General features: G+C 35.6%; 1 protein-coding gene across 3 annotated transcripts in view; it reads right to left on the bottom strand.

Moving 5' to 3' along the window:
- Positions 1-1,110: 1,110 nt before the first annotated feature.
- G3BP2 (G3BP stress granule assembly factor 2) overlaps positions 1,111-16,776 on the bottom strand; it is a 31,008-nt gene continuing 15,342 nt past the window's right edge. For 2 of the 3 annotated variants that reach the window (XM_017876586.1, XM_017876587.1), the window contains exons 3-12: positions 16,552-16,633; positions 15,574-15,747; positions 14,927-15,017; positions 13,759-13,861; positions 13,064-13,244; positions 11,977-12,075; positions 6,946-7,048; positions 5,380-5,508; positions 4,700-4,818; positions 1,111-4,076 (exon numbers count right to left, since the gene is read on the bottom strand). In XM_017876586.1, coding sequence (XP_017732075.1) covers positions 3,804-4,076; positions 4,700-4,818; positions 5,380-5,508; positions 6,946-7,048; positions 11,977-12,075; positions 13,064-13,244; positions 13,759-13,861; positions 14,927-15,017; positions 15,574-15,747; positions 16,552-16,633 — 1,354 coding nt within the window. In that variant the 3' untranslated portion in view covers positions 1,111-3,803. The remainder of the gene's footprint in view (positions 4,077-4,699; positions 4,819-5,379; positions 5,509-6,945; positions 7,049-11,976; positions 12,076-13,063; positions 13,245-13,758; positions 13,862-14,926; positions 15,018-15,573; positions 15,748-16,551; positions 16,634-16,776) is intronic. The other variant, XM_017876588.1, reaches the window with a different exon arrangement.

The raw sequence follows: 16,776 nt of genomic DNA, 5'->3' as shown, positions 1-16,776 counted from the left end.
GAAGACTTTTGAAAAATTTCATATATTCTAGACTTCTTATATTTCTGAAACATGTGAAACATGAGTACATGTACTACACAAACAGATTAGTAGACTTTAGTCCTTATCAAAAACTGCCAGAAACTTCTTTAGGAATAATGTGCAAATTATTTTCTATGTGAATGTACTTAAATCACAAATTTCTTTCGTGACTTAAATTGTTTGTCCAGTAATTTTACATAAGAGCACTGGCATCAAACTGATCAAAAAGTCTAACTAGGAAGTCTTACAACACTTATAAGGGTCTCTATTGATCTGTAGCTAAAATATAAATTATGATGAGCAACTCAACCTCTTGAGTGGCTGTTTTCAAATATGTTGTTCCATAGAAATTCCCAGGACCAACTACTAATTTGCTCTTTCAAATTTGAACCTATTTTCAGCAGTGTGGGATACACATTTTATCCCCTTTAAAAAATGTTTTTCCATAGCCAGAGTTAGATAAATTATTACATTATAATTAGAAGTCAGTTTACAAAAGGTTTAAGTCTTCCTTCCCCGTAAGATGAAGCAATGGTTATTCTGGTTTCTTCCCAGTACAAGTTTGCGAAGACTGATTTAGAAATCTTAAAGTGTTATTAACAGTAGATAAAATTCAACTATATCATCCCCTTTAGGAAGGAAAAGTTTCAAGGTCTGAAATTACACATGCCTTAGGACCTCATTTTTCATTGAAAGCATGACTATATATGGCTAATGATTACATCAATATTTTTCTAGAGCTTGATAAATTCAGTCTGCTCATCCCTTCTTTTCTCCTTTCTTGTAAGATGCAAGGCAGAAATACTTTAGAAAATCCAAGGTTGTAATCTGCTTTAGATCATTCTCATCATTCTTACTTATTATTCTAACATTCAACATGTATACCAGCTGTCTAACTGGATTGGGATAGATCTCTTAGAATGCTCAAGTGTTACTTAAATGTTTTACCTTTTTTATATATCAAATTTCACATATAAGAAATTGTTCTAAAACCCAACTGCTTATTATTCCCACTTAGTCTGTATGAAATGCAACTGGGAGAAAACATTTGGGAACAACAAAAACTATAGATTAAATTAGGGACATAGATAAATGCTGCAGACATCAGTAGTTTATTGTTTGTTTAGTCCAAACACATTCAATATGGAAACTCAAAGAATACTTTCCACCTGAAACAATTAAACTAGATTCTACTAGCATATAATGCTTAACACATTACAGCAATAAAGATGGTAATCCATTGTTTTCTATACCTACTAAAGCCAAGATGGTAAAGCCAATTTGGTTGCAATAGTGTCATAAGGATAGAATATTACCATCAAAAAATAAAACAAAATCAGCAAATAACAGTAATGGTAGATGAATATTTTTACTCTGTTTCACTGAAAAGAGGACAAAATGTTGAAAGTCCACAGTACTGCAGGTGAACAATCACCATGTAAACTTCTCCATATGATGTTTTAATGTTTTATTCATGGTATGTAAAGACTGAAGCTGAATGGCTCTTTGCTCTACTTTTCTATTATTACACTTAACATTTGTCATCACTTTTGGTGCCACAACAGTTTTCATGGATGGCAGGGCAATATCCTGAATTGGAAATTATATATATGTACATATATATACATGTATATATATGTGTGTGTGTATATATATATATAAACAGAAATAGAAGAAAATATGCTTGGGGAAAAAAAAAAAACAATGACAATAAAACAACTGCTTCTTTAAAAGTAGTATTAATAAAGGCTTCAAAACTCCAAAGTAATTTTCTGGTAAGAACTTCAAGTACTATACATCAGAAAGTATAAAACTGTTTCAAACAGGAAAAAAAAAAAAATTCCTTAGGCCCCCCAAAAATGGAAACTATGAAAATCTGTGTCCCCAAAATATATGCAATAGTGCAAGACTTTCCCTCCAACATGGAAGACCTCTTTCAAAGGGGGAAAAAGGGACAGATTTTACTCATATTGCCCAGTACATGAAAAACAAAATACAGGTATCATTTGCCAGTTTACTAAATAGCAAACAGTTGCCTAATTCAGAACCAATTTGCTACTATGTCAAGTGCATATCTTGTCTGTTTTACAAAGATAGAATGGAGAAGTCTTCCATGCTAACGAGCAGCTTTAAGTGGTCACACTTATTTACCCCACTCCTGCCTGAAACATCAGAAACTGGTATGTACTGATTGCTCCAAGCACAAAATTGGATAAGCTTTGCCATACTTGTGGTTTACTGGAACTTGCTATAAAGACAGACAATAATCCAGCAGCTACAAACTCTGCTCACAGAATTGTTTAAAGATTTATGTAAAAATAAAAGATGTCGTCCCAGACTTAAATTCAGGAGCCACTCGGGTGCTGACATCAGTTCAAGAATTGTGCAAAATGAATGACAGTTCCCTGCCCCCCAAATAGAAAATGCAAACACTTAAAGAGCTGCTGTTCTTTTCTCCGAAAATTGCAGTATCCTCACTTCAGGCTTACTTGCCATTTATGGAATCTGACTGCTTTTAAAATGTCACTAAAAATGTACGTCAAGTTGACTGACTTTTCCAAGCCCTGAAGTGATACGTTTCAAGGTCCACATTCGAGCTAAGAGAAAAGTCAACTAGAGACTTACTCAAATAACCGACTTCCTCCTTCCCTCTCCCCACAAACACACAAGACTCCCTCCCTCCCACAGATAACACAAAGTTGTTAACTGAAGAACAAGGTAAATAATATGCTAGTCCATTTTACTGATTTTAAAGATACTGCAATTTTTATACATTTCGATGATTTTCCAACATTTTGCAGCTGTTTGGCTTTGCAGCACAGCAATTCATACACTATACTGTACAAAATTACCAGCAAGACTGGAATGATGTATTAATAGAAGGCACCATCATGCTTATTACATTACCAGAGAACAAAAATACAGTAAAGACAATTTTCACTGTACACAGCTTAAAGAAAGGAAAAAAGGGGAGGAGGAGTGTGTTGAGCAGCCAGCCATCCCTGTACTGAAGAGGGGCAGGTAGAAAAATCTTAAGATATGGAGCTACTAAATCTGGTCTAATAGTCAAGACCATCGCATTTGAAGTTCTAATTTTTGTTATTTAGTTCATAACTAAAATGACTTCCTTCTGGAATATACTTGTAGTCTTGTTAAGGTTTATGTGTACACACGCTGGTCACAGCAAGCAGATAAAATGCCCTCATCATTTCACAAACTATTCTCTACCGGAAAAGAAGATGAAAGATTTTTTTCCCTGTTGCCTCCTGTTGCAGATGTCAATGTTAATGAGTTCAGAGTACCCATTAGGACATTTTGATGAGTACATAACAAGTTTCTGTTGGTTTGTATTTTTGGGGGGAGCCAAGAAAAAAGGCAAGATTCTCCAATTGCACAAATTGCACTATTTGTGTTCCCAACATTAACAGGCAGAAATAGTAACACTTAAACAAAATGTGCAGCAGAAGATTTTTTTTTGACTCAAAGGACCTGAATTCAGTGGGCATGTCCTTTTAAGTTCACTTTGTCGTAGATAGTTTAAGATATGGTCATTTCTCAGTCCTTAATTCTCCAAGTCTAGATTTATAAATTAACAATGTGAATCCTGTTGTGAAATTGGGGAAATAATGTCCACCTCAATTTAACTGATAACCAAAAGATGCTTTTCACATCAAAGAAATGATCAAAAAGGCTGTGTCACATTCCAAAGCCAAAAAAAATTAACAAGAATGCAAACACGATGAATAATGTACCACTGCCAAGACTTTGCCAACAGTGGAGCTTCAGCGACGCTGTCCTGTGAAGCGGCCTTCCATTTGCCCGGTTCCTCTTCCAGAGCCAAGTTTCTGTGCCATGCCACCCCTTGGAGGAGGTCCTCTTCCATCACGATCACGCATCATTCCACCACCCACAATTCCACGTGGACCACCAGGACCTCGATCATTGCGCCTAATATCCCTGCGATCATCACCACCACCTCTGGTTTCTCGCTCTCTTGCAGCTCTTGTTTTTTTCTCTTCAACATTTAAACGTACTTCCCCTCGAAACATAATTGGCTTTATAAAAGAGGAGAAAAATATTTACATGGGCAGGTTAGACAGCAATAGAAATGTATTACTTTGAACAGGTAAGTTAGATAAACATAAGGAACAAAACACTTTTATAAGCCCCCCGCCCCCACAGACAGGGTCTCAGCTGTCACCCAGGCTGGTGACAGCCAGCGGCACAAGCATGGCTCACTGCAGCCTTGACATCCTGGGCTCAAGTGATCCTCCCACCTCAGCCTCCTGAGTAGCTGGGATTATAGGTGTCCACCACCATGGCCAACTATTTTTGTTTTTTTAAAGACAATGTCTCACTGTTGCCCAGGCTGGTCTTGAACTCTCCTGAGCTCAAGCAATCCTCCTGCCTTAACCTCCCAAAGTGCTGGGATTACAAGTGTGAGTCACTATTCCCAGCCAAAATTCTTAACATGCAATCTTTCCCACCTTCTTCAGCAAAGCAAATAACAAAATTTAAAATGATCCACAAACTGCTAACAAACCTTTTCTTTGCATAAATACCATTTAATAACTATTTTAGCTTTATTATTAAAAGATTTTCTATGGTTTTAAATACCCCAAATTAATATATACAACGAAATAATAAAGTCTTGAATTATGCCCTTTAAATCACTTACTTTCGCAATTAAGATTCTCTGAACTGGTTCAGAGTCATCAAAAACCACAAAACCAAAATTTGGAAGCTTTCCCCCAACACCCTTGGTATTGATGCGAAGTTCCACAACGTTTCCAAAACCTGTGAAAATATACATTACATCAAGGGTTAAATATTTTTTAACAGAATACCTTGATGGCTCAAACTGTTCAGGATGAGTAATCTTAATCTCCCTGATCCATTTTAAAATAAAACTCGCAAGCTTCTACACACAGTGATAGCCAACGTACATTTACTCAAGCAGGCAATCACCTAAGATACCAAGTAGCCTGCCTGCCTGTTGTGTTACCTTTCTGCATCTTTGTTAGTCCTTTCATGAGTAAACTGCATAACTCTGGAAAGACAATGTATTTTCTCCTAATGTATTGACCCGTTTGCCAAATGAATTCTTTATCTCTGAATTTATGACTGATTTATCCAGCTGTTTCTTCTAAACACTTTCGAGCCAGGCGAAATCAACACTAAGCAGTCACTGAGAAACATCTGAGATAGTCTACTCCCTTCTGCACAATTAAGGTGAGTCTGGTAGCTGGACACAGTATAAACAGAGAAACATTTTTTAAAAATAGTTATTAAAAAAGCTCCATATGCCTCTTAATTTAAAATAATTTTAAAAATTCTACAGCAAAATAAATCACTTACTCATGAAGAATTCTTTTAGTTCATTTTCATCAATATCATGTGGCAAGTTACCAACAAAAAGTTGATGACTATCTGGATAGCGAATTATTCTACGGTTGTCAGAGTCATTCTGTTCCATATCTCCTCTGCCTGAGAATAGAAATAGAGCAGATATTAAAGTTTACAATATCATAAAAACTACTTCAACAGAATGAATGTAAAAATCACTTAATATTGATATTCCTGTTTTAGTTTAATAAGACTAGGTGAGCTTCTTGAAAAAGAGGCAAAACTACTTATTACTAGTAGGTTAGAAAACAGCATGACACTAAAATATAAAGTGAGGACAATGACTAGGTTGCTAAAATAGCTTCTTCTAGATCTACTGAATTATACAAAAATCAAATACCAGTACAGGTATTCCTCCTTAACCAAACTGTTGCCATCACCCAGGAACCAAGCAGATTTCAGACAGTGAGGTACAGCTCTACTAAATATTTGCTTAGTTTTTGAAATTCAAAATTCTTTGGCTGTATGACATTACAGCAAATCAGTAAATTTTAACAGCAATTATCACATTTATGTAGTCTATACATATTAGTGTATATGTATATAGATATACATAAAATCTTATTTGATTCTCTCAATAACACAAGGAACACAGTGAGGAAAATAGGCAATACAAGAATAATTTGTGTAATATTTGACATAAAAGAAGCTCAGAATTTAAGGGTCTCTCTCCAGATCCTAAGTTTCATCAGTGACAAATTTAGGACTTCTAGTTCAGTAACGTATCACTTTAAAAAAAAAATTAACATTGTAAATGTGATATAAACTATCTCCATCTCTCCCATCTCCTCCCCAAAGCAATCTAAACATTCTCACAGAGTTCAAATAAAGGTATTACATGTATAGCTAACATGGCAACTTACTTAATACCTAAGAATCAAAATGTGCTTATTGTTTATCTGTGAAGGGATAAGAGTGTTGAGAGAGTAGGTTATTGGCAACTTGGTTTTGAACTCTTAAAACCAGTGACTAGGCCAGGTGCAGTGGCTCACGCCTATAATCCCAGCACTTTGGGAGGCCGAGGCGGGTGGATAACCTGAGGTCGGGAGTTCGAGACAGGCTGACCAACAACATGGAGAAACCCCATCTCTACTAAAAATACAAAATTAGCTGGGCCTGGTGGCACATGCCTATAATCCCAGCTACTAGGGAGGCTGACAAAGGAGAATCGCTTGAACCTGGGAGGCAGAGGTTGCAGTGAGCCAAGATGGTGCCATTGCACTCCAGCCTGGGCAACAAAGAGTGAAACTCTGTCTCAAAAAAAAAAAAAAAAAGACCTGTTAACATCTTTTACACCTTCAAACTATGTCACCATAGCATGTCAACCAATCCTCCCTAAAAATTGGTTATTCGGCCCCAGACACTATTTTAGTGGATTGCTCACATCACATCTTTAAGCAATTTGAGACTATATGGGTCTGTGTATAGAACACATCATAGTTTTTTGGTTTTTTTAAATTCAGTGTTTTCTAACCTTACAAATGTTAAATGCTAAAGGCTATAAAGGAGCTGACTCACCTGGTCTTGGTCCTCTAGGAGGAAAACCAGGTCGTTCTCTAGGTCGTTGTTCACGCACACGAGGTGGCTGAGACTGAACTTCTGGTTTAGCTTCAACTCTTGGCTAAAATATAAAGAAAAAAAAACATTATAAAAAACACTCTACAGGAGAAAAACCAACCAAAGCCACTAACAACAAGTCACTAGCAGACAAAACAGCAGTTTTAAGTTTAGAATGTTTTTAACATAGTGTCCTATGTATAAGAAAATAAATTTTTATCAAGATATTCTGTACCAATCTAGGACTGTAGGTAGCTTTTGTTTTCCCACTTAATTCTGTGTAACTCACAATAAGCTGCTTTTTACAGTCACATTTTTTCATTAAAGTTTTATCAACACTGAAATAGCATAAAAGGTATTGCTACCAAAAAAAAAAAAATCACAAAAATGCAAGATGAACCACTCCATGTAAATACATAAACAAAATTAAAAGCTATCTTCATCTTAGACAAGAATACATAACACATAATTTCTAAAATCTAGTTTGCTATCCTTTAAATATAACAGTGCTCAGTAGTACTGCCTAAATCACTGCCTATAATCTTAAAATCAATATTTTATAGTTCAAAGTATAAAATTAGCTTGCTCTAACACCTAAAACTGCTACCTTTAAGTTTAAAATGCATATTAAAAAAATGACAAATTTATAGAAACTTGTATGTAGCATATCAAATAGTTAAAAGTCCTTTAGCTTCCTACTGTTCTTCCTTATGAGAAAAATATGCATTTGAAGTACTGGCCCCAACGATTTTCCTTAACTAGGGGGTTGGGAGTAATAGGACAATTTAAGGTGCCTCCCAAAAGCTTCTGCCAACTGCTGAATTAAACATATAATTATTTTTAAAACAAAATTACATTGGCATCTGCTATTACCTTTTCCTCAAGACAACAGCATTTTCAGTATGCCCAACCTCTTCAGACCTTCTACTACCCAAATATTTATGGTCCAAGGAGAGACAAATATATGAACCTACAAAGGATGCTGAAAACACCCAAGAGAGTATGGAGAACATGTCCCCAACTCAGAAAGCTAGTAATTTCAGTCCCATCTTTAAAGATGGTCATCTTCCTGTAATCCTAGCACAAGGCCAAGCCGGGCGGATCCCCTGAGGTCAGGAGTTTGAGACCAGCCTGCCCAAAATGGCGAAACCCAGTCTCTAGTAAAAATACAAAAAATTAGCTGGGCGTGGTGGCAGGCACCTGTATTCCCAGCTACTTGGGAGGCTGAGGCAGGACAATCGCTTGAACCCGGGAGGCGGAGGTTGCAGTTAGCCAAGATCACGCCACTGCACTCCAGCCTGGGCAACAAGAGTGAAGCTCCTTCTCAAAGAAAATAAATAAATAAATAAATAAATAAAATAAATAAATAAATAAATAAGTGGTCATCTCTGAGGATCTCAGTCTATGCAGTGACACAAACTCGTTAATCATTTATATAACAGATATTGTAATTTACAAGGACAAATTTTGACACAAAATGCTTCTTTCAAAAATGACAATTTAATGTAAATGATTTCAGCCACCATAACCAAAAGGAATATTAACTCCTATGCTAACAGTTTAACCAGGTTTGCCTGCCTCTTCCTAAATTCTGTTTTCCTCTATGTCAATGTCCTATTTCCCTCAAGATGAAGTTGCTTACCATATTCTGGAATTCTACTAGTTACAAAATGAATATTTTTAAGACTCTCCAGGTTTTGTTGTTGTTATTTATATGTATTTACTCCTATAAGGTCTGTATCTTTTATTTTCTTAGAGAGACACAGTCTTACTCTATTGCCCAGGCTGGAGTGCAGAGGCACAATCATAGCTCACTGTAACCTCAAATTCCTGGGCTCAAGTGATCCTCCTGCCTCAGCCTCCCAAGTAGCTGAGACTACAGGCACACTAGTGCCCAAGGCCCGTATCTTAACTTTTACATCACCCAAAGAACCAAGCACAGTGCTATTAGACATAGATTTCAGTAACTATTGGTTCATTTAAATTAAATTACATTTTTAGTTCTCTGACCCAAAACATGCAGGATAATGTTCTATGTCTGACAAGGATATGTAAGTGACAGCCCTGAGACCACTGCTATCTGTATTTGGGGTTTAATTCTATACAGTAATTTGATGCAAAATGTGATGCTGGAAAAAGCAGTTATCTAGAAACTTCAACTAAGGGGGTCTAAAAGCATACTTCAGTATGAATGTAAACAGAATTAGAAAATAAATGTGCTGTGTCAAAGTTTAATAAAAAGTGTATTACTGGCAATTAATAAAAATAATAAATGTACCTTTATTACAAAATTTAAGAAAAACCTTAGACTCATCCAGTCCAAATGTTATCAGAGAACTTGAGGCCCTGGTCTTGACTGATTTAAATTCTTTTCAGAACGGATTATCAAAACACGAGTAACTACAAGTAGCAAAATAAAGTTCTTCCTTATTCTTTAAGGACGAAAATTAAAAGCAGATAAAGTTAAATATTAATAATTTCCAACATCTTACAAATAATTCATGCCATTGATTTAGGAATCTGACTTTAAGTAGGTATTTGATGATGCCAATTTAAGAAAATACAAGAACAAAAGCTAACACTGTCTCCTTCAGTAACTGATTGACATATGTTAACTAAGCCAGCTGCATCCTTATAATTCTTCAGGTCTCCAGTTTCATCATTAAAACTAGTTGTTCTGAACAGGTAAAATGGCCAATATGCCACACAGTAGAGGGCCTTAAAATTAATTCCATGCAACCAGAAAGTATGATCAAATGACAAACCCACAAATGAAGGTCAAACAGAATATCAAGTAAGTGAAGAACCATCAAATCAAGTCAATAAAAGCAGGTATAACCACAAATAATAAGCCCTTCAATTAAACATAAGTTCTTTAGGTGAACTAGTAAATTTCCAGACAAAATCTTTTATTCAAGAAATTAACTTACCTACTTCTAAGTTAATGCCTACCAATACCCTGGAATTAATTTCCTTTTATCAATAATCTATATTCAAAGTACAAGGAAATGAATACTACACAAAAGCAACAAACTAAAATTGAAGGATTATTAAATCAAGTAGAAATATCATGAATCCATTTCAAGTATGGCCTAAAGAGATTAGAAGTTTTTTAAAGTTTAAATTCTAAACATTTAAAATTTTTGTTTTATTAAAGGGGTGGCATAGGAAATACAACTTCATTTCCTACACCTTGAAGACTAACTTCAAAAATACACACTTAAGGAAAATTACTTAAGATAAATATGAAGGTATTTTTCTGGGCAAGAGGCTAAGATTTAATCAGGCATGTCTTAGAGTCCTCTTTGATGTAAATACAGATAAGATACACGACTCTCCACACCAAGGTGCTGGAGAACTGCATAAGGTCTACATGAGGCTGGGTGCAGTGGCTCACGCCTGTAATCCCCGCCCTTTGGGAGGCCAACGCTGGTGGATCACTTGACATCAGGAGTTTGAGACCAGCCTGGCCTACATGGCGAAACCTCGTCTCTATTAAAAATACAAAAATTAGCCAGGCGTGGTGGTGGGCACCTATAATCCCAGCTATTCGGGAGGCTGAAGCAGGAGAATCACTTGAGTTGGGCAGGTGGAGGTGGCAGGGAGCCGAGATAGCGCCACTGCCACTGCCACTGCACTCCAGCCTGGACGACAGAGCGAGATCCTGTCTCAAAAAAATAAACATTTACATGAGCCACATATGGACTCGTGTCCAACTGCATGACTTCAAAGCCCACCCCTACTATGTACATAAATGTCTGTGAGTTACTCTAGACCTCAATTTTTCTGTCTCTAAAATAGAAATAATAGTACCCACAGGTGGTTGTGAGAATTCACTGAGAATGAATAAAAAGTGTTTCACACAATGCTTGGCACATATCAAAGGCATAAGCACAAGCTATTTTAACTTTTAACTGTTTAAACTCTCTGAAATAAAATAATCCAAAGGATCCAAATCCAAATCTGACAGGAAATGAAGATTCCAAAAGAAGGGCCAAAAGTCATTTATTGGGTCTTCAGATGGGTTGAAAAGCACAAACAATACTGCACAAACTAATTTCCTCTGTTAAGATGGAACTCTGGGTGACCATCTTACATAAGGGTAACCATGTATTTCCTGAATATCCAAATGTAAAAAAAAAAAAAAAGTATCATGGGCGTATTCTACTTTTATGTAGCTGATTACCTGTCCCCACACCAGAACAGCCAAAAATTACTTTTAAAACCTCAAAATTTCACTGTTTAGAATGTATAAAAGATGTATTTATACACTAACATTTTAAACATAAATTTTCTAGTGGAATGAAGCTTAATGCAAAATGTAGGGAAAAAAATTGGACACCCTTTATATGCTGATAAACTTAATTATAATTTAGTTCATTCTAAACTAAACCTAACAAACTTCTTAGGTAGGCAGTGTCTTATTTTCACATTTTTGAAAGCTCTGAAATGGGTAAGATGACAAACAGACAAAAAGCAGAATACTAGAATAATCAGTTAAGGTGAACACTACAGTCATAAGTTGGTACAGGCTTCAATTAAGTGGTGTGAACCACTTACACACCGAGAGCTTAGGCAGCGTATGTTAAAAAGTTCCCTGGTTTGTTTGTTTAAAAAAAAAAAGATTCTTTATTACGCCATACTACTTTGTGCCTCTCCAAATTTCTTACCTAAAATATTTTTGCTAAATAGAATTTGAAGGTTTTGAAAAGGAACATTTCTTTTTGTTATTTTAAGAAGCCTTTTAAATGACAATATTATATATTGGTAAAAACCAACTTAATCTGTATTTCACACACCCAAACCCCAAATACCACCTATGTAGATGATGAATGGAGATTTGACATTTAAAGTGGGTGCACTGACATACAATACAAGTTTTTTGTATATTTAATCCATAATTTCTGATTGACTCATTTTTAAAAGTACTTAAAAAATAAGCATTTGGCAATGTAACAAGGATACAATCCAATGTGTTCACAGATTGGTTACCTGTGAGACTGGTGCTTTAACATGGGGTGGAATTCCAGAGGAAGAAACAGTACCACTAGGAGGCAGGTTTTTACTGGTCACTGAAGCCCAGGAGAAAGCCTGCAGGAAATGCAACAAACCTAGACTACTAATCATGGAAAACCACCAACATTCCTATAGGGAAACTTCCAAATATATATTTTCTTTTCATTTCTAAACTATTGCTCTATATTGGAAGACTCCTAAAAGAAAGGCACACAGACACATGCCAGTCTATGTGCCAGCTTTCAAAATCTCATTATGCAAGCTTATTTGTAACTGTTTTGTCTGACTACTAAATAAAACCACAAGCAAGTTCCTACGTACTCTAAGTAGATGAGCAAGTGGCAAACAAAACCACTAACAAACATGCTACAAAAGCCCGAACCTAACAGAAACAATTTATTTCCCCTTTGGGGGTAAGATAGGGTGTGTGATGGTGTTAAGGGGAGAGGGAGGATAGGAAAGAAGAGAGTATTAGCTGGAAAGTCTGACATTCACAAATTGAACAAAGAATCTCCTCCTATCACTACCCAAATATACTTTAACCTTTGGCTTTGAAGAAAGATAAAAGAAGTTTCAGGTAGGCTTACATGATACACTAAGGATGTCACTCATCTTTCCAAGATAGTTTAATTGGTGTAGAAAGGAAACTGATCCCATTTAAACCACAAACAACAGGTATCTCTTCTTTTAATTACAGACCAACTTGTTTAAGTTGGGAAACTGCATGATTCCTGGTGCATCTGTGCTCAGAGAATTTAATACAGAATGAAAGAACAACTGACAGCTCTATACATGGATCCAAATAATTTCATATAAGTTACTAAACAATGCATACACACAAGGATTCATCTTAAGTTATAAATTTCAGTCTTAGAGGGGTATTTTGCGGGGCTGGGAAACAATAACATTTTCTGAGATAACAAAAAAAAAACCCCACAGCTTCTTTCATATACATAAAGTAATTTACTAAACAATTTAACATAATAGAAAAAGGTCATACTTCATTAACAGCACCAAATTTGAACATGTGATATTGTAAGTCTAAAGAGTTCTTTGATCTAACCTTTGGTGGTTCTTGTGGCAGAGAAACAGGTTCTGCCGGAGGAGGAGTAGTAGATTTCTCCTCTAATTCTTCTAAGCTCTTCTCCTCCACTTGTGGTTTCAGCTCTTCAGTCTTTGTTTCAGATTCTGGTTCAGGTTCAGGTTCATGAGAGGATTCTTCCAAAGGCTCCTCTATGCCATTACTACAATAAAATATTTAGTTCACTTTTTAGTAGGAGTTCAAGACAAAATTCAATTTCTCTCTAATCCAATAGGTGTAACTAGTGATATGGCAATAACCTGTTCTAGATCTACAAAGTATTCAAAGCAAAATTCCAAAAAGAACTATAAAACAGAAGGAATAATACTCTCAAGTAGCAGTTCTTTAACCCCACCATTTTAAAACTGAATTACTAAGAATGTTTACTTTAATGCTAATTATAAGCCTTATCTTTTATAAAAATAAAATGCTTACTCTGTGTTGTCTTAAACACTCCACATTATCAGTAAGGAACCACTATTTTGGTGCAAGCGATGTTCAATTTTTGGATTAAATAAAACAATTCTTTCCAAATTTGCATATATACAATAGGTACTCAAATACTGACCTAATAGGTGGCTTTACCGAGAATTTACTTCCAACAATAATTCTAGGAACAAAAACCACCTTGCTGACATAGTTCAGACCAAATTTAACCTTGCAAATACTATTCTTACGTCACAGGGTGAGCTTCATAGTAACCACTGTTAGCATTTTCTTGTACGGGTTCAGGAGATGGTTGTCTTTCTTCTTGCTCCTCTTCTACTTCATCTTCTGATTCTGACAATACATAAAACAGCACATCTTTTTTAAAGAGGCTTCACAATTTCTAACGAACATATTTTTAACATGTTTAAGGGAAGCGGTATGATAGCAAAAAAGAAAATTTGACAGTTTCTTTCTTTCTTTTTTTGAGATGGAGTCTTGCTCTGTTGCCCAGGCTGGAATGCAGTGGTGTGATCTTGGCTCACTGCAACCTCTGCCTTCCGGGTTCAAACGATTCTCTGGCCTCAGCCTCTTGAGTAGCTGGGGTTACGAGTATGCACCATCACGCCCAGCTAATTTTTTTTTGTTTTTTTTTAAGTAGAGATAGAGATGGGGTTTTCACTGTGTTGGCCAGGCTGGTCCCAAACTCCTGGCCTCAAGTGATCCACCCACCTTGGCCTTCCAAAACACTGGGATTCTGGGGGTGAGCCACCTTGCTTGGCCCCCCAAAAATGTTTTTTTGTTTTTTTTAACAAAGGCATTCAACTGCAATATCCCCTGTTCTCTCAAAAACTGGAGAGCAAGGATGAAGTTTAATATTTGTTGTACTCTATTAGAAAAAAAAAAATCTTTTCGTAAAAGGAAAAAAATTATATTAAAGCCACAATTTAGCTTCCTTCGTCACATCTATTTAATAGAGCCATAATGATAAAGAAACTAACCACTGTACATCAATGGAAGATCAATTAAATAATTATGGCATAGCCACAACGTAGACAGCCAACAAAGACATACTACATTAAAAAAAAGGAAGCTTTGAGTCAGTGTAATTCCACATTTATAAAAATACATGCTGCTAAGAATAGAATCCAAAAACCTTCTCCAATAGGTACCAAACTTGGTTATCTACAGAGGATGAGACTGAGGGAAACCTTTTTTCTTGACATCCAAATTTTGTATAATCTCAAACAATGGACATCTTTTTATAACAATGACAACAACAACAAAACCACAAAAAAAGGATGTTTGACTCAGTTACAATAAAGAAGCAAATTTCCGTAAACGTCATACTTATAGAAATTAGTCCATAAAGAGTACCAACAGAACCCTTCTATCTTCATATCTTCAAAGTAACCTCACCTTCATCAAGTTCAGGCTCAGAATCACCAAACACTTCATCTTCATAACGAAACATATCATTGTGAACATAAAATTTATTTGGAACAGATCCCTATAGGAAACAACATTTATTCCATAAATACCCAGAAATCTGGTATTACATAAAAGAGCAAATTACATGGCATACACAATTTCTCATTTTAATACGAGAAATCTGGACTCAATATAATTTTCCAATGCTGAACATGCTATGATGTTTACATAAAATAAAAAGGTCACTCAAAAAAATACAACAGTAGAACTCGCAATTACTTTTGCACCAACCTAGAACTCAAGAAACAGCTATTTAATAGAAAAGAAACCAACAGAACTTTTCTATTTTGTTTTCAAATGTAACCTTTCAAATATACCAATATAGTTTTTGTATTAATGTCATCTTAATCATCCATTTACAAGCTTATATCAGTATTTGACTTATAATTCCAAATAGTCAAAGCATATGTACACACACACACACACACTCACTCAAACAACAGGTCAAACACAAATTCTTCAAAAATAGCAATATACAAATCTAAATTTATTAGAAACCCTTGGACACTTCAAACCAACTAACAACAGCCAAATTCAACCATATAGATGAAAACTAAATGAAATGAGAAACTTACTTCAGGAGCCAGAACAAAGGTTTGCATAAACTTCCTTTCTGGTTGTCCACTGTTAGACAGCAAACCCATGACTTGGACAACTACTCCATCACTCAAGGTTGCATGAGCATCCACATGACGAATTTTAGTATGACATTCACTGAAGTTCAGAGATAATACTTTGTGGTGTATATCCTTTATTAGGGAGGGAGGGAAAAATATAAACTCTTGTGATACTGCATTACCTACACAATACTATTACCTACCCTCATTGATTTCCTTACAACTCCACAGTATTAACTACTTAATCTTCCTGACTGAACTGAATCCACTGACCATGCTATGCATCACTGCCAGACTGATGCTCCTAAAGAAGAAATCACAATAGCTCTCTGATATTGTGTAGTAATCTGGGCTTTACACAGCTTTCTCCTACTTTTCTGTAGTAAGTATTTAGTCATTCTCATATGTTGTCTGCTCCTTGAACTTACACATAATTTTACTGTGTGTTTGCTGATGCTATTTTTTGTCTACTTGTAATTCCTTATTTGGTAAGGCCAAATCTTATAGTCTCACATCCTCTACACAAAGTCTTCCTTCCCTGTTAGGTCATAGGAAACATATGTTTCTGGGCATTCCTATAGCATAGGGTTTAGCTCAGATTTGTATAAACTTAATACACTGTCTTAACTATCTCATGTATAAAATACATCAATGATATAAAACATACTGTTCTCTCCTTTGTAGCCATTGCAGTATAACACCATGTTTCACACAAAAATGATGTTTAAGAACTCAAAGCATGTTTGACAATTATTGTCAAACTGAACAACTACCGACAATTTATGTTGACAATTAGACAATTCCTGTCAAACATAAATTTCAGTTACCAATAACAATCACATTGAAAAAAAAAAATCCATGGACTGAAGGCAGCTATTTTTTAAAATCTCCATCTTAACACAACATTTCTAAACTACATATGAAATTGATACTTACATTTTGGCCATAAACAGCTTCCTGGGGCTTTCCACTAGCATCTACTCCACCATGAACATAGGAAGAATTCCTGCCATAAAACCTGCAAAACCATAATTAATGATTAACACTGAATTGTCAAGAGAAGCCTAAGAGGCAGTAGAATTCTGGTGTGATAAGACTAGGTTCCGGATCCGGCTCTGTCACTAGTTGTGTAATCTTGGACAGGTAAGTCACTTAAGGTCT

The sequence above is a fragment of the Rhinopithecus bieti genome, unplaced genomic scaffold (assembly GCF_001698545.2).
Source record: "Rhinopithecus bieti isolate Rb0 unplaced genomic scaffold, ASM169854v2 scaffold_8675, whole genome shotgun sequence".
Classification (NCBI taxonomy): Eukaryota; Metazoa; Chordata; class Mammalia; order Primates; family Cercopithecidae; genus Rhinopithecus; species Rhinopithecus bieti.
The sequence above is the reverse complement of the archived record's forward strand: the minus strand, read 5'-3'. Positions and strand labels throughout refer to the sequence as shown.